Source organism: Artemia sp. Qi Xiang Cuo, chromosome 15 (assembly GCF_049724085.1).
Source record: "Artemia sp. Qi Xiang Cuo chromosome 15, ASM4972408v1, whole genome shotgun sequence".
Classification (NCBI taxonomy): domain Eukaryota; kingdom Metazoa; phylum Arthropoda; class Branchiopoda; order Anostraca; family Artemiidae; genus Artemia; species Artemia sp. Qi Xiang Cuo.
Window position 1 is genome coordinate 12,285,948 of NC_142808.1, and position 27,744 is coordinate 12,313,691.

Genomic DNA, 27,744 nt, shown 5'->3' on the forward strand with positions numbered 1-27,744 from the left:
GAGAACTATCACGAAGTAAAAATTATGTCTTGCCTTAACGAGCGCTAGTTCAGTACATGTGGTAATAATAATTCTAGATAATGAATATATAAAAGGTTGTTTGGAAATTGTCACTCTCGCTAACATGATAAGACACAGATGCCTTTAGATAGATAAAAAAAAGACGGAATATCTTAAACACACACACAATTGGGAAAAGCCACATTTTGAATGAGATATGTAAAAGTACAGAATTATGCTCCTACCAAAACAATGGGGGAGGGGGTTTTTGTTTTGCATAATAGAAAAAAGCATACTTAGCGTTTTCTATCGAATATACTCATCAAATTTTAAGGTTTTGTATTGTTGGAGGGGAGGGAGGGGGCTAAGTCCCCCTGAAATTTGAATTTACTGGAAAAAAGATTTTTTATCTGGAAATACATGCTTTTTATCTAAGAAATTCAGTAAACTATACTCACATTGACAAATGAAATATCCATTGTTTTCAAAGTTAATAAAATTCAGTGTACTATGTTCAATATGTTAAAACATAATGTAAATTAAATTGTAGTGCATGAACGTTTTATACGGGATTTAAATGACGAATTGTTATGCAAAGGGAAAATAATATGTAAGCAGTTCTCTGATTGGCTGCCTAAAAACAGGTGTCAGCTCGAAAAAACCAATCTGGTTGAAAAACTTGGGAGTTGAAACAAATTTATGTGGGGAATCCCCGTTTTAGCCCAGAAACCTGTCTGGTTAGCCAAGAAATCTGTCTGGTTGGCCAGGAAACCAGTCTGTTAGGTTGTGCATAATTCTAAATTCATTTGACAACAATATCTATAATCCGCCTTGTAACGGTACCATGGAACGTACAGGCCCAGAAACTTAGAGTTAACCCAGAAACCTGTCTGATTGGCCAAGAAAGCTGTTTGGTAGGCCAAGAAAGCTGTCTGGTAGGTTTTGTATAATTCCATATGCAATTTGCAACAATAGCAATAATCAGTCTGGTAATCTGCCATGGAAAGGTGCCTTGGAACGTAAAGGTCCATAAACTTAGAGTTGGCCCAGAAACCTGTCTCGTTGGCCCAGAAACCTGTCTGGTTGGCCATGAAAGCTGTCTGGTAGGTTTTGTATAATTGCACATGCAATTGACAACAATAGCAATAATCAGTCTGGTAATCTGCCTTGGAAAGGTGCCATGGAACGTGGAATTCCTATACAGGCAGCAGAATTCCATATATACTTACTACTTACATTATTACAACTAAAACTATTTTTATGTTATGCTACAACTCGATTCTGTAACGTAAAATAGAACATATAAATATGCGACGTCGCTATATAATTTCTTGCTGCTATGATCTTTCTTGGGTCTTTATTGTTGGTCAAAGGAGATTTAGGATAATGTTATATTTTTAAGGTGAATTTGATTAAAAAGGAAATAAAGTTATTAATTTAAATAATGTTACTGGGTCAAAAAAGAAAGTTTATTGGGAGGGAATAGTCAGATGCTAATCCATATTTTTGTCCCATGTGTGGAGGTTTGAATGAAAGTCTGAATGAGATTTTATGTGTGAAAGTGAAGAGCTGAACGATGAAAGTGTCTGCTAGAGAGGGTTTGATTTGAGTTGTTGGGAGAGGTTCAAACCCCGCGATGATCACAGAGCTAGCTTACTATAGGATCACGTTTGAATTTTTGTAATTTCTGCAATTGTTGTTTCTTTTATATATGTTGTTTTTTTATGCTTACCATTGTTTATTTTATTGTTGTTCGTGCTTTGTGTGACAATGTAAAGTTGATTGTTTATTTTATATTTTGCTGAGTGATCTATCTTGTGTTGCTTGTAAGTAATTTTTTTGAGCTTGTGCTTGATTTTTATTTTAATATCTCTTATAGATAATTGTCGTTTTTTATATTATAACCATTGTTTATTTTATTGCTTAAGTTGCTTTTTTTTACCTTGTTAAGCCTGTGTTTTATGTTATATCAAGGGCGGATCCAGGATTTTTTTTTCGGGGATGGGGGGTTACTAATTTTTGACTTTTTCGGGGGGGGGGGGTTACTAATTTTTGACTCAGTTTTCGACTAATTTTACTGATTTTTACCTAGGTTTTACTAATTTTCGACTCGGTCAAAAATTTCAGGGGGGGGGGGGTTCAAACCGGGTAACCCCCCCCTGGATACGGCCTTGTGTAATATGTTGCTGATTTCTTTTTCTGTGGTTGAGTGTAATTGTTGTTTGTTATATTGTATATGATGTTTATTGTTATATATCGTCTGAATAATTTTTGTTTTTTATATGTCTGCGTAATTTTCGTATGCAGTTTGGCCTATGGGCTTTAGGCACCAATAAATTCTATTTTATGTTTTTATGTTTATGTTTTTATCTTTATATTTTATGTTTAATTGAAAGCAACATAAATAAATAAATCTTACCTAATTCAGCCTCAAAAGGCATTTTATACAAAGACACTTTGTTAGAACTAACACATAAATCAAAACATCGGGTTGCCAACTCCCACAAAACCAAACTAAGAGCATAGACATCAACTTGCTTTAAAGCAGCTTCGCATTCCCTGAGATTTACTGCTCCTTCTAATACTTCCGGAGCCATGTAACGGAGGGTCCCAACCTGAAAATAAAGCAAACACTAAAAAGTATCCCGGTAAAAGCTAGAGGCCCGGTACAATCAGTATCCCGGTAAAAGCTAGAGGTCTTATGTTGGAACTTTCAAACCCTGTTATAAGAAATGTTTAACTAAATTGAACGGTATCAGCCATGTGGCTGCTCCTTCTAATAATTCCAGAGCCATGTAACGGAGGGTCTCAACCTGAAAATAAAGGAAACACTCTTTTTTATTATTACAGGCTCCACAACTTCATTACAAGTGATGATATGCCGCTATTCCTGGTAATTAACTCATTTTTTACCAGAAAAACAGTCATATAACAATCAAAACAGTCCTATTTAACTTTCACTGTCCTTGTTACTTTATAAGAATGTTTTCGATACTGAAACATAAGCGATGGCCGTTCCCAGAGGAGGGGGTTGGGGGGTTTGAACTCCCCCCCCCCGAAATGTTTGTTTGACTCGTAAAAACGTAACGACAATTAAGCAAGAAAAACATCGAAATACAACAAAACTAACACACGAAGAGAGAGAAAAAACAAAAGAAAAGAAAAGAAATATAAATGTTAGTTTTCTTGTATTTCGATGTATATTATTTTTCAAAGAACATTTTTTTTTTCCTTTTTTACCGTTGAGAAAGGCTCCCGGACGTGGGGCCAAAATATCCGGAGTGTTTTTAAATTAACTGTTTATTTTGCTGTTATTTATTCACTGCTTTAATAAAATTAAAACTCGTTTTTCTTGCTTAATTTTTCATAAATGGAAAAGCAGCGTGTTCTAATAATTTACTTACTTAACAAAAATGGATATAAACAAATTTTGTTTGCTTTTTTTGAGCTTTTTGTGTGTAACCCCCCCCCCCCCGAAAAAAAAATCTTTGAGTAGAACCCCCCTCCGAAAAAAAAATCCTGGGTCCGGCCTTGACATAAGCAAATGCAAAAAAAACAGGATATTTTTTTTCTACCAGATGTTTGGTATATTAAAATCAGCACCAGTAACAGATACATAATACACAAAACCAAAGGGCTGAGATATTTTTCATAATGCGATTGGAAAATTGGAAAGATTCATTGGCCAGATCGATTTGTAGATGCATGCTTCTTTCATAGAAAGTAGAGACACAGGTCATGGGAGGAGGGCCGAGGGAAGACTATTTCATAAAAATATGAAGCATCATTGCTCATTCAGCACAGAATTACACCCAGCCGCACATACTACAACGATTTGCAAAACCTCCATACTTTCCCCCTGCCCTGCTAGCCTGAATGAGACGACGTTGTTGCAGCAGAAAATTATGTCTTCAATACTGATTAGTTAAATTTCTTCCTTAAAAATTTCGGACGTAGTTAAATTTCGTCCGTATAAATTTCGTTTCACAAATTCGAACTGTTCATCTAGAAAAGACTGCAATTACAACTTCCAGAGGAAGGATCAGGCGGCTTCAAACGGGTTGAGTGGTACTTTTTACCCCCCCCCCCCCATTCACAATATGGAACAGAAACCGACTCGCAATCTTGGAATTACCAAAAAACTGAAGCACGTATTTCCTCAACAACCCTTTTATCTACTTTACAACGGACTTCCGAAAGCTCGCCTATACTATGCACTAATTTTGCGACCGTCTTTCAAGCTCGCCTATACTATGCACTAATTTTGCGACCGTCTTTCAAGCTCACTATACTATGCAATAATTTTGCGACCACAATATGGAACAGAAACCAACTCGAAATCTTGGAATTACCAAGAAACTAAAGCATGCATTTCCTCAACAACCCCTTTGTCTACTTTACTTCAGACTTCCGAAAGCTCACCTATACTATGCAATAATTTTGCGACCGTATTTCAAGCTCGCCTATAGTATGCAATAATTTTGCGACCGTCTTTTAAGCTCGCCTATAGTATGCAATAATTTTGCGACCGTCTTTCAAGCTCACCTATTCTATGCAATAATTTTGCGTCCGTCTTTCAAGATCTCCTTTACTAGTGCAATAATTTTACGGCCGTCTTTTAAGCTCTCCTATATTAGTGCAATAATTTTGCGACCGTCTTTCAAGCTCGCCTATACTATGCAATAATTTTGCGACCGTCTTTAAAGCTCACCTATACTTTGCAATAATTTTACGGCCGTCTTTCAATCTAGCCTATACTAAGCAAAAATTTTGCGACAGTTTTTCAAGCTCACCTATAGTATGCACTAATTTTGCGACAGTATATCAAGCTCACCTATACTATGCAACATTTTTGCGACCGTCTTTTAATCTCGCCTATAGTATGCAACAATTTTGCGACAGTTTTTCAAGCTCACCTATACTAAGCAATAATTTTACGACAGTCTGTCAAGCTCACCTATACTATGCAATAATTCTGCGACCGTCTTTCAAGCTCACCTATACTATGCAATAATTTTGCGGCCGTCTTTCAAATTACACCAGAAGACGCATGATTCAATCCACAAGCATGCACTGAAAACTTAGGAAATGTAGAAAATTATCTTTATTTATTTCTATTTACTCTCTGTCGTGCTTAGTTTTCTTTAAGTTCTTCTCTGGGTTACTTTTATCTCCTTTCCACAATCTGTTTTGGTCGATATCTGAACAACCTGATCAAAACGTGTGATCTACTTCTGATCATCAGGTGAGATGAAACCCCACGCCCAAAGAGACTTCATTCAATCCACAAGCATGCACTGAAATTTTTTATCACAATAACAATTTACAATTAAAACTTATCATTATAATAGTTATCACTACAGAATCAGTGATAAAAAATCACAAAACAGTGATAAAAAAAAATGTATCATTAGTTATCACTATAGAATCAGTGATAAAAAATCACAAAAAAGTGATAAAATTTTTTTATCATTATAATAGTTATCACTACAGAATCAGATTTGAATTTTTCTCACTAGACAGTTTTTCTTTTCAAAACGTGTTTTTAAAGTTTTGGCTACTATGGGCGTGGTTAGTTCTGTGCTAGTTTGCAGCTATCAATGAAACCATGATTTTCTCATGTTCTTAAACTCATCTTCCTTCATAAGGGGTTAGATTTACATTGGCTTTTCGTGATATGAGCTACAAGCAGCTCTCCGCCCTCTCTACACTAGTTTTCTTTCTTCGGATACTGTCCTTTTATCTCCTTTGCACAATCTGTTTCAGTCGATACCTGAACAACATGATCAAAACATGCCAACTGCTTCTGACTTTCAGGTGACACGAACTCCCGCATGACTCTCTTATTTTTATTTGATAAGAGCGTTTACTCTTATTCTTATACTCTTTATTATACCTTTTTTTATACTTTTATATTCTTATTCTCCTATTCTATTTTTTACTCTTATTCTTATATTTACCTGAATGTTCACTGTGGCAAAATGTGGAACATTTTCTCACAAGAGATGCGATGTAGGAGCTCCCTTAGCTCATTCAAAAATAATTTCAAGAAATATTTAGTTAAAAGTCCGACAGTTAAAGACAATTTAAATTAGGTGAAAAGTATTTTTCTTCTTTAAATACTAATAGAATTAATTGATGTTTTTCTTTTTTTGTTAGTTTAAATAGGTGAGGTGATTGTGCTCCAGGGAGGAAGGAAAAAACCTTATTGCTAAAGTTAATTGAACTTATTAATTGAAGAAGCGTGGGGTTGTGCTGAAGAATTAGGTGGGAGCCGTACTACATGTTAGTGTAGATGATGACACTCTACACTAACATTCTAAGATGACACTGGTTATACATGACGTATGAAAACAAGAGAGGAAAGGAAATAATAAATGAAAATGACGTATGAGTATTCTGCTCTCGTTAGATACACTTCGGAAGGTAATATTTTGTTTTGTTTTTTTATTTTATTTTTCATTTATTATTTCCTTTCCTCTCTTGTTTTCATACGTACATGTTAGTGAAAAATCTTTTATGTTTATAGGTCTGAACTTGCGTTGCGCAACAGAGCCTGCGCCCGGGGACATCTGTCCTCTTTACTCCTCCCCTCGCTATGCCACTGCACATAGAAGTATATCCTATATTTTTTTTTAAATTCATTAAAAAAAAAAACAAAAAAACACCCAAACGAACCATGAAAAAAACTTGAAACCTTAGTTGCCGACTCCTTGACGGCTAGTGTACCTAAATAAGCGAAGCCAGAAACAAAATCTAGGGTAAAGGCGTTTTTATTTTTTTATGATCTTTTTAAATATAAGAATTAGAATTCGCAGCTTTTAAAGCTGGTGCGGATCGTTTGAGAGCAGATTGGAGAGCGTTTGAGAGCACTGAATACACCATGTCATGCGTCATAAATACAATACGTCTGTAACTTGTGACACGTCTTTATACGTCATAAATAAATTACGTCTTTAGACTTACGTCAGTAAGCGAAGATGTCTCAGCATGTTGTTGCTCCCCACTGAATACATAATGTGCCCCATCAATTTGCATGGCAAAACCCATATCACAGATACACAGACTCAAATCCGATTTGACAAGAATGTTTCGACTGTTTATGTCTCGGTGTGCTATTGCAGGTTTCAAACAATCTGAAAGATAAAAGTTTCAATTCATGAACAGCATTAGTAAACAATTTCAAAAATAGGGTCCAGTAGACATGTGATCTGGGCCGTATCCATAATTTTTGCTCGGGCGGGGGGGGGAGAGGAGTTTCAAAAAAATAAAAAACGCATCAAAAATGTATTTTTACTACATTTTTATTACGTTTTTACGAGTCCGACAAACATTCCGGGGGGGGGGAGATCCAACCCCCTCCTCTGAATACGGCCTTGCATTTGATGTTGAGTATGGGATGGAGTTGATCCTAAATTACTGTTTAATTAAATTATATTTTTAATGCTTAACTTTAATTATTGTCACAACGAAAATGAACTATTGAGTTAATTTTTACAGGAGCCCAAGAGTTTAAAGAAAGCGTATTTTTTGCTAGAAAAGCGTGTAATTTTTCTGATTTTCAACATTTTGTATTTGTTTCATAATTATTGTCTTCCCAGGGGTCAATATCACATATTGGAAACCTATGCGCACGGGCGTATCCAGGATTTTTGTTCGGAAAAGGGGGGGGGGGTATTTTTTTTCTCGTGAGTTTACAAAAAAAATTTAAAAAATTCACCAATTTTTTTTTATGCATTTTTTTTACATTTTAACGACTTGGACAAAAATTTCGGGGGTGGGATGAGGGGTTCAACCCCGGTAGCCACCACCCTGTATACGGCCTTACCCAAATGAGAAATATACAGACTCAAATGCGAACTGACAAGAATCTCACGACAATTTAGATTTATCTGTGCTGTTGCAGGCTTCAAAGAAGTCTGAAAGAAAAAGTTTCTATCTACAAACAACAATTTTTAACAATTTAATTTTTAATTAAATTACATTTGACTTAATTTAAATTAATCAATTAACTAATTGAGTCACTAAGCATAGGTTATTTGCATTCAGTAAAAAAAAAAAAATTCATTAAACTTGTGAAATTGAGCATATGATGAAGTTCAGCATTATTTTAATTATTGTCTATGGAAAATGAGCTTTTGAATTTTCCCTGTGTTTGAATAAGTGTTTTTCCCAGAAAAATATCAATTTTTCTTATTTACAAAATTTTGAGTTTGTTTAATAATTTTTGTCTTCTAGGTGGCTGATATTACATTACTGTAAACTCAAATGACAGATAAACAGACTCAAATCCGATGTGACAAGAGCGTTTCGACTATTTATGTCTCGGTGTGCTATTGCAGATTTCCAACAACCTCAAACAGACAAAAAATCAATGAATCAGCGACATTATTCAATACTCATCAATTACTTAATCATATCAATTACTTAATTACTCAATCATTATCAATTTTCAGTAAACTTGTGAAGTTGAGTTGAGCATTAATTTATTTGTTGTTAAACCGAAATAAAACTTTAACAACTCATTTTTAACTGACAAATTATGAACTTAAAACCTGCAATATTAAAAGTTCCTTGCGTTGGTGATCGCTAGTGAAGTTATTTATCAGAGTAATGTGGCGTGTAGTAATGATACAAAAAGAGAATTTATATATTCGGATTACATTTTTCTCAGGATACTATTCTAAACTCAAGATACCATTACAATAATTTCCTATAAATATGGCATAAATCAACAGTTTTTACCGTTCAAGGTAAATAAATATAAATAGCATTTAAGAGTGTATCCAGGATTTTTGTTCAGGGGGGGGGGGATTGCAAAAAAAAGTTTACAAAACACATCAAATATTTGTTCATAAGCATTTTGGTTACTTTTTTACGAGTCAGAAAAAATTTGGGGAGAGGGTGGGGATTCAATTCTGGCAATACCCCCTTCCCCTACATACGGCCATGATAGCATCTATGTTGTACATACATAATGAAATAGTCTATTGACTTCCTGATTAACAAAAAAAGTATTTAAGTAAGAATATACATGAAAAGCCTACTTGGAAAAGCCCCGAAGACTTGAATTGCTTCTCGCATACCATAGCTGACTTTTGCTCCAACCTTAAGCTCAAGATCACCACTCGTATATTCAGTAGAATTTATTTATTTATGTACTTTTTTCGAATACCCTCCCCCTTCCGTTGATACCACTTAGCCTAACATGGGTTGCTACACGGATGTGCCTGACTAGTATGCCTCAAATGAGACTGAAACTGAAAACTTCGGTTCCTTAACTTTTTGAAACTGAAGATATTTTGGAAATTTTCAGTAATTAAATGGAAAAAAAGAGCACAGAAACAAACAACTATATCATACAAAGCCACACTTGTGCATAAAAGCACTAGATCACTACTCGTATTTTCGATGAAATTTATTTATTTATGTACTTTTTCGAATACCCTTCCCCCTCCTGTTAATATTTTCCGTTAATACCACTTCCGTTAATACACACAGCCAACTATATCGCACATAACCACGCTGTAAGCGAGACGTAAATAGCGACGAAGACCACACAGCCTTTCCATTGCAAACATCAAAAACAAGAAGAACAATACGGAATTCGGAATTTCGTAAGACAGTGGAAAATTTTCATTTTAGTTTTTTTTGCTCGTATGTTGTTGTCTTTCTTCTTTTATAAATTTCCGTTTTGCTGAGGACGGCCCTTGGACATAGGGCCGAAATATTCACTCAAAAAATTTCTACTGTCTTACGAAAAGAATTTCCTATTGTTCTTCTTGTTTTTGATATTTTTAAAACCATATTTGTGCATAAAAGCACAAGATCACCACTCATAATTTCGATAAAATTTATTTATGGACTTTTTCCAAATGTCCTTCCCTCTAGAGTCGGTATAACTTATAACCGACCCCAAAGCACTGCTTATATCCCAAAATATTTTTTTTAAGTTGCGTTCGGGTGCACCCCAACTCGATGCATGATTTGGGTGCACCCCAACTCGATGCATGATTTGGGTGCACTCAAACTCGATGCATGATTTGGGTGCACCCCAACTCGAGCTAGTGTCTGGCAACAATGACATCCACCATGTGTTTAAATTGTAAAATCTATTTACAAAATAGTTTCGTAACCTTACCTTTCATTTAAAAGAATAAAGGTAACCAAAATTCATAATAACCATCACTTCCCTTCTTAATTTTCCTCTTTTACAATATTTGTTTTCCATTACCTCAGTTTAATAATGAAAAGCAATGTTAGTTGTCAGATATTTTCTTTTCGATTTAGACTCCCCTTTATCATCTTAATAGCTGTTGGTTCTCTAAAGAAAGAATGCACTGTCCTTTTTATGATTATAATACATATATTTAAGGTCCAATTTTTATCCTCACTTACTTTGACTTAAAGCTCTTGCTAGACAGTGTCACCAGCATAGAGGGAGCCGGACTCAGCGCGTTGGCTGTCTCCAGAATGGTCTATTCTGGGTGTGGGGCAGAGCTTCATCGAAGTAAATGGTTCTAGAAGTGAGTCGACTAGGGATAACACCTTTGTGCCAGCTTTTGCAAGATATTCTGCTGGAGCGTTTCCAGCCGTTTGCGGTTGGGTAAAAATCAAAGAGGAGTCAGGCGGGTGTTTGAGCAAGTCGGCGAAATAAATGGCTATACCAACGACAGTTCCGTATCCTGGTTAACCACCTATTACGTTTGAATTTTTGGAGGGGATGATAATTTCTTAAACCACATTGGCCTGACATCACATAAAGAAAGAAAAACGAGCAAAAATGAGGTTTTAATAGGCAAAATGAAAATACTGAAAAAACACAACAAAGCGAATATTTCGAGAGGACAAACGCCTCTCTTCTTCAGCGTGAAACGAAAATAGGTATATCCAAGGAAAGTGCAAAAAAAAAAAAAAAAAAACACAAACAAACAAACGCGGAAAGTCAATGTGAAAAGAACCAAAAAACCAAAAACTTAAAACATGAATAAAATCCAATAAAAGCCAAAAATTACAAGAATTAAAACCAAATACCTAACAACCATAAAAGCGAGTCATTCGCCAATATCCGCGATTTGCAGAAAATCCAAAAAATTATGAACTGCCATTGACGGATACTAGCGAATAACTGAGAAAGAAAAAGAAAACAATTCATTCACCGAAAAACAAAACGAACCAGCAATTAAATAAGTTGGAGAACTATGTCATCTGATTTCAGATTTTAATTAATGCATTTCTTGCAGACACCCTTTGAGACCTAAGGGGTTGTTCACCTGTTTGATTATATGAATGGGAAAGATGTTCAAGGTTTATTTCAGGGATTGCTAAAGCATTGGCTTCTTTTTTGAGAAAACCGAAATATGACTCGTTTATTCTGAATTCACCGGAATCTCTGTTTAAAGCTAGACCTAAATGATTTATAAATTTCAACAGCTTCTCTGTAGTGCTGGACAATACCTTTGCTGTGTTTTTTCAGTATTTTCATTTGGCCTATAAAAACCCCATTTTTGCTCGTTTTTCTTTGTGTGAAGGTGTGAAGGGGATTCGTCTGGACGGCATCTATCTTCATCTACGGTTGCGTCACAGCCACATTTTTGACGATTGCAGCATAAAGCTACCTACCGAAGCAGAGCAAATTCGTGCTTTAATAAGGCGACAGATCTGGCGTTTGTGAAATATTGTTCTCGGAAGATGACATTCCCCTTTGCAACCCTTGCTGATACCTCTGCATCTAGAATTCCATTTGAGCCGGCAGTTGAACCAAGGTTGATGAACTGCTTGACTATCTCAACATTCTTGCCAAAAACTTCTATATGACACGGGGACTGGATGGTGCATTTTCACCAGTTTTTGTTTTGGTCTTAAACGAGTTTTCTCTTAAGCTCCAGCAGCAGACGCCAGCGTTTCCAGTCCAGTTTTGACTTCACCAAGACTTTCACATACTAGTGCCACATCGTCAGTAAAGCCTAGACCCGAAAGGACTCTTCCAGCAAAATCGATGTCATACGGATGCATTGATGGAGGATCTGAGGGTATTTTGGTTTTCTGATTTATTGTCTTGAAAGCAAAAAGTCACAATATCTTCTTACTCTTTCCTGAGTCTTATGATTATGAACAAAGAAGAAAAGATAAGAATGTAATTTACACTTGAATCATATAATTTAACTTTGAATTACATAGAGATTCTGTAGCAACTGAATGACCTTGAATAAAATCTTACCTCCTTTTTTAATGTATGTGTGCAAATAAGAAAGACCTCTTGCCACTGATTGGCCCATCTTGCAAAAAACTGACCAATCTAACGGATTGTTCCTTAAATAATCTTGAATACAACCAATGGGGTGGTAGTTTAGGAAAATCCTAAAAAAAAGAATCAGATGAATAAATATAGATAAATAGGTTTTGAGAATATGAAAGTAAAATCCATCATATCCAGACTTAATAGCTCTTTTACTTAAAAGCTCATAAGGATACGTGTACACTTTGCATTGTTGGTTACATGAATCATTGTTTCCGCTATCACCAGAAAATTCGGGGATAACGGATTTCCAGAAGGAAAATGGGTTCTCCAAAATCATTCCAAAAAGCTATTTGGAACTTTAGCTTGTACTCAACAAGCTACGCACAATGTAAATGGCACAATACAAAATGGCACTACGCACAATGTAAATGGCACAATACACAATGGCACTACGCACAATGTAAATGGCATTTCGAATATGGAGAAATATATTACTGCCATCTGTACTGTACGCAGCTTTGATGGCACCTAGTTGCAGAGTAGCTGCTTCGGAATTAATTAGCTGATATTTGCTATCAAAATGACTTATTTATAGGATAAGCGTTTTAAATAATTCAATGAATGTTGGCACAAAATATAAATTGTTAATTTCCGTTAGTGTTAATTTTCGAGATTTCGGAGAACCCATTTTTTTTTTTTTTTTTTTTTTTTTTTTTTTGGCGGGGGGACATTCGAGATAACCCCAATATTCGGGGACACAGGGGATGCATTGGTATGAATCCTAATTATGTTGAAGATATGGTCACCGCACACAAAAACATCAATACATCAAAACACTCCAACCAGCAGAATCTCCACTTGCCTGAAAGTACTCAACAAGCTATTTCAATTAATTTTAAGGTCAGAGTCAGTAGGTTTCCGATCGTGGCAAAAGAGCACACAGTCTTTTTTTTTCTTTTTGACTGAAGGCAAGAAAGTATTTCTCATCACAGAGATTGCAAACAGTCAGTGGGTTTGATAAAAGGACAAAAGTGACATATTAAACTACGTCTTGTCTCAAGACTGCTGGGTCAACCAAACAGATTCAAGATCAATTTCTTTGGATGTGAGGGGACTTAGATTTAAGATATTCTTTGAAACTTTCAAAATATCACGTGAGCCGCGTGATTATATATATAAAAAAATGTTTTACAAAAAAAGAAAAAAAAAAAACTGGGCCCCAAAATACCATTTTGAAGCCCCACTACAAAGAGCATATTTACTGACAGAATGAATTAAGCGTATAAGACTGTATTAGGCTCCTTATCCAACATATAGAGATGAGATTCCTCATCCCTCTCTAAAAGGAGGTTCTGTTGCGGGTCGTTTGCCACACTCACCTTTTTTCTAATTCAGTTGGGTCAGAACCATACTGTATGCGGTACTAGTAGTTGGCAATTCCGATAATGCCAATAAAATTGTCGAATTCCTGTATTACTGAATTCCTCTTTCTCTGTGATGCTAGTAATTCAGAATCCAGATAATGCCAATAAAGTTCCTGTATTACTGAATTCCTCTTACTCTGTGATGCTAGTAATTCAGAATCCAGATAATGCCAATAAAGCTCCTGTATTAGTGAATTCCTCTTATGTGGTACTAGTAGTTCAGAATTCCGATAATGCCAATAAAATTCCTGAATTCCTGTATTACTGAATTCCTATTACTCTGTGACTCTATTTATTTAGAATACAGATACTTAAAATATAGTTCCATCATCGCTGAGATAATAAGATTTTCTTTCTCTATTAGTACGGAATTATGATTAGTAAATGCAAAGTCATATATTAATGTGTTACTGACTTAAAAAATCGATGTGTCTAGCTTTATACATGCTAAAGAAAAATAAACAAATGCTAATGCCTCGCTGAGTTATTCTGCATTTCTGGTGCTAGTAGTTCAGAATTCCGATAATGACAATAATATTCCAAAATTTATGTATTACTAAAGTCAAATTACTACCTGACTAGATTTCTATTTAATAACAAGCCTTAAAATTATGTTCAATCTTCATTGAGATACTCTGAGTTTCTGACGCGATTAAAAGGGATTCATGATAATGCAAAGCATATTGAAATATTCATGCGTAACTGAATTAATATTACTCTTGGAGTCTGTATTACTGAATTCCTCTTAGTCTGTGGAGTCTGTATTACTGAATTCCTCTTAGGCCAAAAACAATTACAATTACAATTCCAGTTACAACTCCTTGCAAAACAAACTATTAAAAAAGGAGTTCTATCTAAGCTATTTTGAAAACATTGTCGTGGTATTTACTATCCGTGCACATAAGCCGAAGCTTTAAGCCAACAGGACAACATGAAAGGATTAAAGATAGCAAATTATTATTCTTCCAAATAACACAACCTTTTAAAATAACGCTATCAGTTACCCTTGTGCTGGTACAGGGAACTGAATTGTGCCCGCCGATTGGGAGATCTCAGGTTCGATCCCGCGCCGCGAAAGGGAATGTGTTTCGTTGGGATAATGATAATAATTTTGGTTTTTACAATAACTTTTTAAATTAATTTGAATGTATAATGTTATTACAATGAAAACAACAGGGGGATTTTTTTTTTTTTTTTTTTTTAGCTTTGTTTAAAAGGGTTGTTGCTAATATTAACGGAAAAACAACAATTGGTTGGTCACGTTATTTTAAAATTTTATTTTTTATTTTAAATTTTACCTCATATATTTTTCCATCATTATATCAAGAAACAACACTTTAGCGTGGCCTACGGTATGGAGTTATAAGGCTTCAATGTATGATTTTTTTTTCCTCGGAGCCACTTCATATGGAAGGGATGGTTGTATTTTTTTTTTACTCCTGTTCTTATGTCTTCTGCCATATTACACATGTGAACAGGTTTTCCAGGAGGGTATATTTTAATTAAATTAAAAAATAGATTTATTCTATGAAAAGTACAGAGCTAAACAAACAAGCTATTGCAAAGAACTGTAGGTAAACAGTGACCCGTGCTAAATGTAACTATAATTAATTATGTGATGCTTAACCAAAAATAACGCTTTACTGACAAAATAAAAAATATCACAAGCAAACAAAAACTGTAATTATCAACACCTAACCCTGTAAACCAGTTAAATGACTTCAATCTAAATTGGACAAACTTGTGAAACATTTATAGAATTCATTGCAGGCTACGAAATAAAGATAAATTCATTACAGTTAAAATATCGGAAAACAGTGACGTAATTTCGTCATAATCTTGGTAAGGGGACAAAGTTGGAGCCAATTTTCTCAAATCAATTGAAAATGACAGCGAAAAATGAAAAATGCCATATAGTACTATAAAGGCAAAGATATACTAAAGAAAACAGACCCGTTTCTCTGAATACTTGAAATATGCAGGTTTATCTCAGTTTTGGCACGATTTTTGGAGAAACTAAAATTTCAGTTGGGAAGGGGGGAATGGGGTCTGGAGGGATCAGTTGCGCCATGCCCCACAGAAAATAACCCCATGCTGAAAAATTGAATATATTTAAATCAGAGACCTACTGCTTATAGCTTTCTGGCTGCAGATGAATTTTACCCTATTTTGTGGACCTCTCAAGTAACATTTATCTTTTCGCATCAGAAGTGTACTTTATATATATATTTTTTTTTTCGAAAATTCATCAAAATTTTTTTTTCACCCCTCAATAAGATAAGTTATTTAACCTGATTTTGGACTATTATCAATAGTATAGAGTTTAAAGTTGATGTTGATATACCACCCTTTGTTCATTGCCCACTGTGGCCGTCGTAGCTAGTGCGTTAGTTAATTGAATTTTGATTTAATTGAATGGAATGCGATTTATTTAAAATCAAGTAGTTGCGGGCATCAAGCCATGGCTAATTGTAGAAAAAGCCAAGACAGATAGTCCGAGTGAGTAATTGGCAAATCTCGCATAAACCCTTTTTAGGATTGTATAAAATGATACTGTAGCTTTCAATATTCTAATCTTGGTTCATGCACTTATCCTTTCCTATTCTTCCAACTTTTTTTCAACTGTGAATAAACACCCTGGGCCTTGGCTATTCTACTTAGAACAGTTTCACTGCACCCACCATCTTTACTAACAATACTACCAAGGTAAGTGAAGCTGTCATCAACTACCTCTCTCTTCCAATGGGAAATCATCCTTTCTGTCCTCTTATAGGCCTAAACTTTCTGCAACATGTGCGTATGACATAAAAGGAAACATATTACCAGGAAGGGGTAATATGACCCATCTCTCTTCGACCCATCTCAAGGCTGAAATTTTTCCTCAACAGGGAAGATTTTAAGATTTTTTAAAATCTTTTCGATTTTTTGAACATTCTTTTTTTAATCTTTCTGATTGATTTTTTGAGCCTGTACCCAAGCCAAGGGGCTTTCCTACACTGGCATTCTTTGAACTGGATTTGTTTTATATTGCAAACGACGATTTTTTTCTTAGCTGAATATAAGCTACCCTGGGTATTAAAAAAATACCCAGAATAGGGGATTGCTTAACCCATCTCCACCCTTACTGACTAAAGTGTTAAAAATTAAATGAATTCATAGTTTGTATTGTTACAACTTTCTTTTTGAGAAAAATAACCCCAAAACAACGGGTCGAAAACGGGTCAAGATTTTGAAAAGTACCTTTTTTAAATCTTCGTCGAAAAATATCTTTTTAATTACATTGTCATTGAAAAACTCGAAAAATGTAACAAAATGTTCTTCTTAGATTTGAAATTTTTTATTTCAAAAATAAAAGGCTAAAATTTTTCCTCAATGGGAGAAATTTAAAGATTTTTGAAATAAATATATGTAACCTATGCCATTCCTGCCCTGACATTGCTTGAACAGGATTTGTTTTGTTTAAAAGGACATTTTTTTTAGCTGACTATAAGCTACCCTGCCACTGGGGCTCAAAAGGTTTTTAAAATAGATGATGAGAAGAAGCTTAGAATTTTCTATGATAAGCGTATGGGCCATGAAGTAGAAGCTGATAGTCTTGGTGATGAATGGAAAGGATATATCCTCAAAGTCTCTGGAGGAAATGACAAACAAGGGTTCCCTATGAAACAGGGTGTACTCACCAATGGTAACATTTCGTATTTCTATTTTAATCTAAGTTTTTTTTTACTTTATTAATAAACAAGATTATAACACTTCACAATTCACAACTACTGCACTAATGAAAAAACCTAAGTTTTTGCTGGCGTGCAGTAAAACGGCTAGCAATTTAAAAAACACACGAACAAACAAAAACTGAATAAACTAAAAAATGGGAGGGGGGAAGCAAACCAAACTCCTTCACATTATCAATCTCAAATTAACTTCTACCTCCCGACCTCCCTAACCCAGGACTAATCTAAGTAATCTTTAGTTTAATCTAAAGTCTTATTCAATCTTAATGCTAGAGTATTCAATGCTTCCAAATGTTAACAATAAGTACTGAGTGTTAAATACCTAGATGTAAATGTACTTGATTAACACTTGAAATGTTTTTTGAAATGTTTTTTTCTATCTTAAGGGATTATTTGGTAAATACTTGTTTTATTAATAAACATTAGATCCCACAAGGGAGGTCAAATTTATCTACCTGTGAACCATAGACCAAGCATCCCTAGTTGGGCCCCCTCTTTAATGAAATATAGCGGTTTTAATATTTAAACCTTTGTGCATAAATATAATATTTTTCCAAATATAATAATCATTTTTGCCGCAAATGAATTTTACCCCCACCCCTATATATACCACTTCAGGGTATATATTTGCACATTAGGGGGGGGGGAGGGAGCGGGGGTAAAATTTATTTCTGATGGAAATGAGAGGTATATTTTAACTTTATTTTTGCACCTAAAGTGCAAATATATTGGTCCCACAAGAGAGATCAAATTGATCTACTTGTGAACCATAGACCAAAAATCCCTAGTTGGGCCCCCTCTTTAATGAAATATAGCTGTTTTAATATTAATCTTTGTGCATAGGGATTCCCTATCTCCCAGAGTGATTACAAGCACTCATTGTAATCATTGTGGCCAAATTTGGAAATTTCTTAGTTTTGAAGCCCCCTCCCCAAGACTTGGGCATGCGCGTATCTATACTTATATACTAGTGTATAGGCTCTTGGCACACAAAAACAGATGGTTAGTTACATGGGAAATAGGTTTCCATCACACCTCTTCATTTTTTGGCAAAGCAAGGTTTTTGGATTTTAATTATAAATTCATTATTAAATTAAATAAAATGAGTGAAATACTGGCTTTTGTTTGTGATCACAGTTAAAGGTCAATAAGAAATTTGACAGCATTTCAATCACAGTTGGCAGAATGCCATTTTCAAAAATCTAAATATGGACTGTTAGGAGATCAGGGATAATGGATTTGAATGTTACTATTAAAATAGCCTTAATTAAAACTAAAATAGACTTGCAAATAAACATAATTAACTGTATCTAGACCCCGGCGCATTGACGAACGCCACCAACGAGAGGCCCGGTTGACCGCCTGCGACGTGTTACAACGTCGCTGGCACATCGCACGCGTGCCGCCGTTGGCAGAGGTGGCGGCGTTCGACTTTGAATTAATTTTGTGGCAATTCTTTATTGCGTCTACCGCAAAGTTGGAGGTTTTCTTTTCTCGTGCGGTTAAGTATTTCCATTTTCCTAATTATAAATCGAGCTTGCACTGTCTCCGAATTTTCGGGGATTTTCCTTAAAACCTATGGGTCACCCCCCCCAAAAAAAAAAATTTCGTTCCCCGAAAATCACCCAATCACGGTGCTACCCCTAGTGATGTATAACTAGTGACTATCCCTGCCAAACATTACTTTGTATACCATAATTTTTCACTACTCTCTTGTTTGTTAATTTTCATCTCTTGTGTTACTTTGCAAATAAATCAGAAAAATACAATTGCAATATACACGGTTCTTCATATGTTGACAAAAGTATCGTCTTTATAAAATTAAATAAAGAAAAAACAGATTTTTTTTTCAATGAAAGTAAGGAGCGACATTAACACTTAAAACGAACAGCAATTATTCCGTATATGAATGGGGCTGTCCCCTCCTTAACGCCTCACTCTTTATGCTAAAGTTTGTTTGTTTTTTAAAGTAGAGCGGTAAAAAAGAGCCAACCCTTAGCCTTATTCTCCACGGGGGGGGGGGGGGATTTTCCTGGGAGGTAATCGCCGGGGGGGGGATGTAAATGCCGTCCACCATAATTTACCGCTAGTCTCTTATCATGATTTTAGACGACTCTTGAATCTTCTTTTGAAAAAGCCAACAGGGAAACTTTTACGTATAACATCTTCAGGAAGATCATTCCAAACTGACGTGCAACGTCGAATGAAGCCGTTCTTCAAATACTCTGTTCTCGGCTTGCCAGCCTCAAGCACCATATGATTGACAGGCCAATTGATCCCGCCCTCTAGTGATACAAGAATTTATGAGCTATTCCCAAGGGCTAGATGGGTTATCCCAAGGGCTAGATGGGCTATCCATTTATATATATATATACATATATGTTTTTTCTAATAAATTAATTCTGTCTCGTCAAATATTCATAAGGGCTGATTAGGTTCTGCCCAGACATGGGTAAGTTTTACCTGTATTCCACAAATTCATTATGTCCAATTGTTTCATCCGAGCCAAGATAGCCAACAATGTTGGGGTGATCAATTAAAGGCAAACTGTATATATCACGCTCATTGAAAAAATAATTTTGACTTTGTTGATGAAACACCTTAACTGCCACATCACGATCAGGGGCAACAGCTCCTCGCCACACAGTGCCATACCGCCCATGACCTAAACACAATAAATTTTGTTTTATAAACTAGCCTTTTATTGCCTCAAGTAAATAAATTAACACAAAGTAGAAAACGTTTTCAGGAAAATTAGTTCGGTTTCCACAATTGTAATTCTTAATTAAAAGTATATCTATCATACATAAGCGCGAATCCAGGGAAAGGGGACACTTTCGGCATGGGTAAAAAGTCCTGTAATCAGATTTCTGTGACTTGATTATAAGATCAACGCTGAATTTTGAAAAAAGTATGATGTTTGAAAAGGACTTGACGAAAGTCGGTCTGCCTTACTTCAACGCTCCATAAAACTGAAATAAATCTGGCTTTCCTTTTTTGCTCTTTATTAGTTTTTTTTTTCTAAGTATCCACTATAAAAAGTCTCCTGAACAAAAAAAGGCCTAGACAACCAATGCAAGTTGAGCAAGTTTATTTATCATATTTCTAAATATGTTTTTTTTACTCTGCATTAACCTTTAATACTTTTCAGGAAGTTATATTGTGCCCACATTGCACTTTATGTAGGCAGCACTATTGCACTGCCTATGGTTTTTTATTTTGAGATTTCTATAATACAGCATTGGAAGTGCCAATTAGACCAGGTAGCCCCCCCCCTAAAATTCAGCCTATGGGCCCCCATGTCTCTAGTCAAATACCAAACTGGTTTACCTATAAATTGAATCAATAAAATTGACTAAATCATAATTCCAAAGAGTGAAAATTGATAATAATAAAATTGAGAATCAATAAATACATGGAAAATATATAATATGGGCTATATACTTGGGTAAGGTTAGAAAGGTTAGGTAATGTAAAAATGAATTAGTGATTATTATATTCAGAAAGAGCATAAAAAAGGCAATGAGTGATATATTCACTTTATTTGTAGGGTTTGTATTGTTCACATTTATAGAAGGGTTATTCCTTGAAACTGAAGGTTATTCTTGGTACCATGAAATTTGCATAAACCAGAATATAGAAGGTTATTCTATAAAATCGAAAATAGACTGGATTTTATAGAGGATCATTAAGTAGAAGCATTAAAAATACTATTGATAGGTTATTAGTGGCATAGCCTAATAGATTAAAAAAGTTTCTAATAGGTTATCAGCACGATAAATTATAATTCTTTTGATGAATTAACCTCTTTTTGCAGCAAATAAATAAATACCAAGTAGAAAAAGTTTTCAGGAAATTAAGTTCAGTTTCCACGTTCCTGATTCTTAATTAAAAGTATATTCATATACAAGCAAGGTCGGATCCGGGGAAGGGGGAGCGAGGGGGGGGGGTCATCTTTGGCACGGGTAAAAGTACCGTCATCTGATTTCTATTACTTGATTATGAGATCAACGTTTGGATGTTTGAAAAGTATGATATTTGAAAGGATTTGAGGACGCTTGGTCTATCCAACGCCCCATGAATGTAAAAGAGAACCAGAAACCAGACTTTTATGAAATGAGATTATTCAGCAACAAAACTAATAATACTACTGATAGGTTATCAGTGACATAGCCTGATGGGTTACTAAAAAATTTCAAGAACTTAGCATTAATAGGTTATCAGCATGGAAAATGTTATATTTTCTTGATGAATTAGCCTCTTATTGAAATAAGTTAATAAACAAAAATTAGAAAAAGTTTTATCAAAAGAACATGCTTTTCGTCATTGTAAAAACAAGAGTAAAACAACAGGAAATTTACCAAAGACAGTGAAAATATTTAAACCTTAAGAATATTTCAGTCCCTACATTCAAGAGCCGTTCTCAGCAAACCACAAGTATAAATAAAATAAGACACAATAGAATACGACCTTTAAAGCAAAATTTGAAAAAATATAACAGTCCCAGAGACGACACTAGGAAATTCGTTCAGGTACAGATTAAGAACATGTTTTTAATGCTAATATTGTTTATTTTTAGTAGGTGACTTAATAGGTCTTTATGTAACGGTTTCATCAGTATTGGCTAATGGTTGTGTAATATAATTTGTCATATCGATTTTAATTATATTTGTGTACAAAGCATTAAGTGGGTGCTACCCTAAATCTCATTTGAAAGAAATATTATCATTTACCATTTGCCGTTATTTAGGAATCATCTTAGAAACAAAAACATGTATATGACCTTAAATAAAGATAAAAATATTAACATTAATACGGAATTAGAAAAACAAGTGAACTCTAGGGAATCCCCTCCCCTCTTTCCGTGGTTATAGAAATTTTCTTAAAAGCAACAACAAGTAAAACAATAGGCAATTTATCTAAGATAGTGAAATTTTGGTAAAACTTCAAAGCCAACAATTCAGACCCAACAATTATTTGGAAAAATTTGTAGAGAAAGACAAGTCATAAAAATATTCTCGGCATAAAATAAAATTTGTAAAAACCTAATTTCTTAAGCATGCTAGGAAAACTGCATTGGAAATAAACAGACTACGTACAGTAATCACTAGAGATGGATCTGCTGAAACTGAAATGCAATAAGCCACCCCGCCAAGGACAAAATTTATACTAATATAATACCCGACCTACTTATAACCTATACAATGCTCTACGATATAAAAAATCGGTGATAATGGTGGCTTTGCTCTAAATTTTCGAAAATTTTCGATAGTCTGCTCTTCAATGCTAGAAAAAGTTTGATTTTGTTTGACTATAGCCCTTTTTATCGTTCATGAAAAAAGTCATATGACTTTTTGGAATGGTTTTGGAACAGCAAGGGTTTTAAATATATTTTGTTTTACGGAAAGTGCAAATGACATCTGGGTTTTTTAGGGCTTAGGGGTGCAGTAGACCTTCTCTTCTTTGTGGATTATCTGTTTGTTTTAAGATTGGCTTGACTATTTATTTTAAGATGTTTTAAGATGGTTGAGATGTTTTAAGATGGTTGAGAAAAATATAACAGTCTCATAATTATTACGTCAACGAAGCTTAACCAGGACTGATAGATAAAAGAACACGAATTGCCTCGGACCACCTGAATGAAGTACCTCCTTTCGTAGGAACTTGTTTCTAAGTAGTGATTCAGGGGCTGTTTTATTTATTTTAGTTTTAAAGATCGCATTTTATTGCAAGTCTTATTTTATTCATATATGTATTATGTTTATATTTTTTGTATATTTATATTTATTATATTTTTTATATTTACATATACATTATATTTATATATGGCAATTCATTTAGGTAGATACAAATGAAGAACGTGTTTTCAATGCGATTCTTGCTGTTTTAGCAGCTAACCTAAAAAGTCTTTATAGCAAGTTCTTAGGTATTGGCTATTCATTTTGTAATATAATTTATTAAGTCATTTTTAATTAAGTTTGTGTATAAAGCATTGAGTGACTACTTCTCTCATTTCATATTTAAAGAAATATTATTATTTTGCTTAAGTTTAATTTCAATTGCCTCACGTGCAACTTGTTTAATTCCTAAATCATTCCTAATGAGGGAGGTGTTTTCAAAAGTATTTCATGTTTTCAAAAATATGGCTGCGTAGAGCAGAATCAAAAGAATTGTGAACACTATTTTAACTTAATGCTGGCACTATTGGCCGCTACGACACGTCTTGTCACAAAACCCCCCGTTAATTCGGTAGATGGATATTGCTGAATCTCGGCTATGCAGCGACAGCAAACTGTTGTCTTATGTTGAAACATAAAAACCATTTGACTGAAGAAAATAACAAAGAAAAATCTTTTACACGGAACATAACCCTTAAAAATCTAAATCTTTGGAGTGAATTAAATAAATAAAAACAAGCTTTTCAACTAAAAGTAAGGAGCAACAGTGGAACTTAGAACGAACTGAGATTATTATGTATATGAGGGGGCTACCCCTTTCTTAACCCTCGCTCTTTATGCTAAAGTCTTAAGGTTCTTCACAAATATATGCCATTCCAATTCAACGGTCCTGGTGTCTAAGCACTCTTTCTTAAAGTATTGTGACAAGAAGTCCAACTTTAGCGTAAAGAGCGAGAGGTGAGAAAGAGCAACTTCACTCATATACTTCTGTTCGGTATAATTCATATAAGTAACTTCATATAACATAAAACAACTTCGCAACTTCCTATAACACTTCATATAACACTAACATATAACTCAACTTCACAACTTCCTATAACACTTCATATAACACTAACATATAACTCAACTTCACAACTTCATATAACAACTTCATATATTCATATAAGCAACTTCATATAATTCCTGTTCGATCTAAGTTTTAAAGTCGCTTCCTGCTTTCAGTTGAAATTTTTTTTTTTTTTTTTTTATCAACATAAAGAGCAAATTTTTTTATGCGTCAATTGACTTCTGCTTTTTAGAGTTTCGGCTACTATTGAGCCGAGTCGCTCCTTACTTACAGTTCGTTACCACGAACAGTTTGATAAAAATATTTTTGTTATAATTGATTACAGTCTTGGTTTAACCTTGGAAGGGGTGCCCTGTGACGGAAGAGCACCTTGAAAAAAAAAGGCTCGACAGATGTTATATAATCGTAAATGATTTGTTGAGTACCCATGTTTAGTTTTTAACTGCTCAAACTTTAGTATTAATTGATAAGGTAAAAATTCCTTATAAGGTAATTGTTTCGTATTGATAAGGAAAATAAAAATTTGTTTTACATGTAGGTGGTAAAAAAAATATAACTATTAATTTTCAATTTTAAAGACAATGTTACAATTGGGAGGAAGTGAAGGAAAACCTACATCTTTCTTTTCTTGCAATTCAACATTACTTCCCCTCTTATTTATATGGGCACAAACTGTCAAAATTGTCCTTGGGTTATTCATTTACATGCTCTGCAAGGAATGTTACAAAAATAAATGATTGCACACCAGTGAAAAAGGGGAAAAGTAGGCTTAATTAAGAATAATTAGCTAACACTTAATTAAAATTCATCGAATTCAATTTAATGAATTAATTGAAATTAATCAATTGAACTAATTTAAATAAAATTAATTAAATTATTTTCTTATGAAATTAAAGTTAATTAATGTAGATTAATTAAATAAGTAAAATTAATTAAAAATAATTAATTAAAAACTGACTAAAAATTTACCAATGGTATCTATAATTTTCAGGTATTTAGCATCAAAACAGTCAACCAAAGATGGATAATTTGATCAGCTTTAGTAAAATTAATTGAATTAATTTTTTGACGAAATTAAAGTTAATCAACGCAGATAATCGAAATAAATAAAATAAACTAAAAATAATTAATTAAAAGTTGACTAAAAATTTACAAAGGATCTCCATAATTTTCAGGTATTTAGCATCAAAACAGTGAATCAAAGAGCGACATTCATCACTGTCATTGGAGAGTCAGCTTTGCAGTTCCTTCTGGCCTTAACAAAGCATTTGGTTTTGCAAATTATATGCTTGCAATGATGTCACCATTAGTAATTGTTTCGTAGTTCAAATATTCGATTTGAAGTAATTAAATTATTCGAATTTGAAGATTAAATTAAAGTTAATTAAAATAGATTTTTAAATAAGATAAATTAATTTTAAACAATCATTTATAAACTAGCTAAAAATTTACCAGTGAGCTCAATAATTTTCAGGTCTTTAGCATCAAAACAGTCAACCAAAGAACGACATTCACCACTGTCATGGGGAGTCGGCTTTACACTTCCCTCTGGCGTTGACAAAGCATTTTTTTTTTTGGAAACTATATGTTTCCAATGACGAAACAAGTAATTGTTTCGTAGTTCAAATATTCGATTTGAACTAATTAAATTATTTTATGACTAAATTAAAGTTAATTAACATAGATTTTTAGCTAAAAATTTACCAATGATCTCCATAATTTTCAGATCTTTAGCCTCAAAACAGTCAACCAAAGAGCGACATTCATCACTGTCATTGGAGAGCCGGCTTTGCACTTCCTTCTGGCGTTGACAAAGCATCCTCATCACAATCAAAATGGCAAACCCGAGCGTCACAACCAATATTCCAACAAACCACAACACCATATTCATTCCTCTCGACGGTTCTGCGAGGCTCACTAAATTATTAAACAATTAAATAGTTAAATGACAATAGTAAAATTAAATAATAAATTATTAACAATTAAATAGTTCTTTTTCTATCTAATGTTGCACAATAGACATGTTGCATTTAGTACTTTAGGGCAATAGAGCAGCAAATCCAGGAATTAGTTAGATACTGTGCAATCCTGTGCGGGAAAGCCAATATCAATGAACATGCTCATTATGCACCGATAAAGGTAACAATTCTTCTCTTTTTTTAATTCCTCTTCTTCTATTATTCAAATTGTTTAGCTCTTAACATAGTTCTCATTTTTTCCTTTCATAGCAACCACCTCCTACATTAAGAGTTAGTAATAACACATATATAGGATCTAATAGATGTCTAAGATTCCGGAATTGAAAACCAAATTTGACACAAGTAGGTTCAAACCACACTGGCTGTACATGAAGCATGAAAAACAGAGAGCAAAAAAAGAAAATAAAATAAAAAATAAAACGCAACGAGGGTAAGATTCAGCCAGTGAAATAAACGAAAAACAAAGCAGAAATTTCGAAAAAGACATCCATGAAGCAAGCATGAAGGACCTATTTTTAAGACCTGAGGAAGGTCTTGTTAAGATGCACAAGGAGTGAGTTGCAAAGAAACCAGTTTGAAAACTTTGTTGGTGTAGATGTGTTCAATTTATATTTTGAACAGGATTTATATTTAAATGATATTTTCTTTAGAAATTACATATTGAGCAAAAATGTAAATCTACTGGGAAATATAACAAGAATAACTGTAACACTCGACAAAAAGACTACACCCTAGGAAGTCCTGACACGCCCTCAGACTGACCTCTTGTGTCCCCCCCCCCCAACCAAGAAAACACAAATTTCTCAGTCTGGCCTATTAGCTTTCATTATTAAAAAAATTACAGTAATACAAATCTGCTTCTTAATCTTTAATGGCACAATTAAACTCAATTCATTAATGCAGTATAAACTGTTGTTCTTAAAAAACGAATAGCTTCCGGAAAAGTTGCCAAATATAGCTATGAATGGAACAATAGTCAAAGCCAATCCGAAATATCAAATAATATTAAAGAATAATCAAAGGTGAAAATATGTCTAAAGATGTTCAAGGGGAAACTTCGTCCCAATTAGTAATTCAATCAAATCCAATTACTTAAAATCAGTCCAAAAGACTCCGCCCATAAACAAAATAGTTTTTCTAAATTGGTTGTGTTACAACTTGGACCTTTATTGGTTGGGTTATAACTTGGATCTTTATTGGTTGCGTTATAACTTGGACCTCTATGCAAATACATCCGTTTGCAAAGTTTAACATCCATTTGCGACGTTTAACGTAACTTGCCAAATCTCAGTTTCAAGCTAAGTCAGTTTTGAGAATTAAACACATTTGAGTTCGAGTAAACAACATCGACTGATTTTTGAGTTCAGCACCGACTGCTTTCAAAGTCTGTTTTATTTGTTCTATATCTGTTAAATACTTGATTCTGATACAATATAATTTTTGTAACAATGCAGGGTGTTCACAAAGTCTGGATACAGACGAATTTTGATTTTTCAGATATATTGATCAGATATACTAAAGATAAAATAAAGATAATAAAAAGATAAGTAATAAGATGAAAGAATAAAATAAAAGAAACAAATTTTCAGATAAATTGAATGGAAATAAATTGACTGAAATCT

At 34.1% G+C, this 27,744-nt stretch overlaps 2 protein-coding genes and 1 long non-coding RNA gene across 4 annotated transcripts in view; all 3 read right to left on the reverse strand.

Moving 5' to 3' along the window:
• The window catches only part of LOC148943326 (centrosome-associated zinc finger protein Cp190-like), a 651,851-nt gene that overhangs the window by 469,455 nt on the left and 154,652 nt on the right, over window positions 1-27,744 (reverse strand). The gene's annotated exons all lie outside the window — the stretch shown is intronic.
• LOC148943328 (uncharacterized) overlaps window positions 1-27,744 on the reverse strand; it is a 406,409-nt gene that overhangs the window by 363,174 nt on the left and 15,491 nt on the right. The gene's annotated exons all lie outside the window — the stretch shown is intronic.
• The window catches only part of LOC148943333 (receptor protein serine/threonine kinase put-like), a 79,307-nt gene that overhangs the window by 45,750 nt on the left and 5,813 nt on the right, over window positions 1-27,744 (reverse strand). The window contains exons 3-7 of the mRNA XM_089101726.1: window positions 25,848-26,060; window positions 19,860-20,061; window positions 12,221-12,360; window positions 6,967-7,136; window positions 2,420-2,615 (exon numbers count right to left, since the gene is read on the reverse strand). Of these exons, the coding sequence (XP_088957852.1) occupies window positions 2,420-2,615; window positions 6,967-7,136; window positions 12,221-12,360; window positions 19,860-20,061; window positions 25,848-26,060 (921 nt within the window). The remainder of the gene's footprint in view (window positions 1-2,419; window positions 2,616-6,966; window positions 7,137-12,220; window positions 12,361-19,859; window positions 20,062-25,847; window positions 26,061-27,744) is intronic.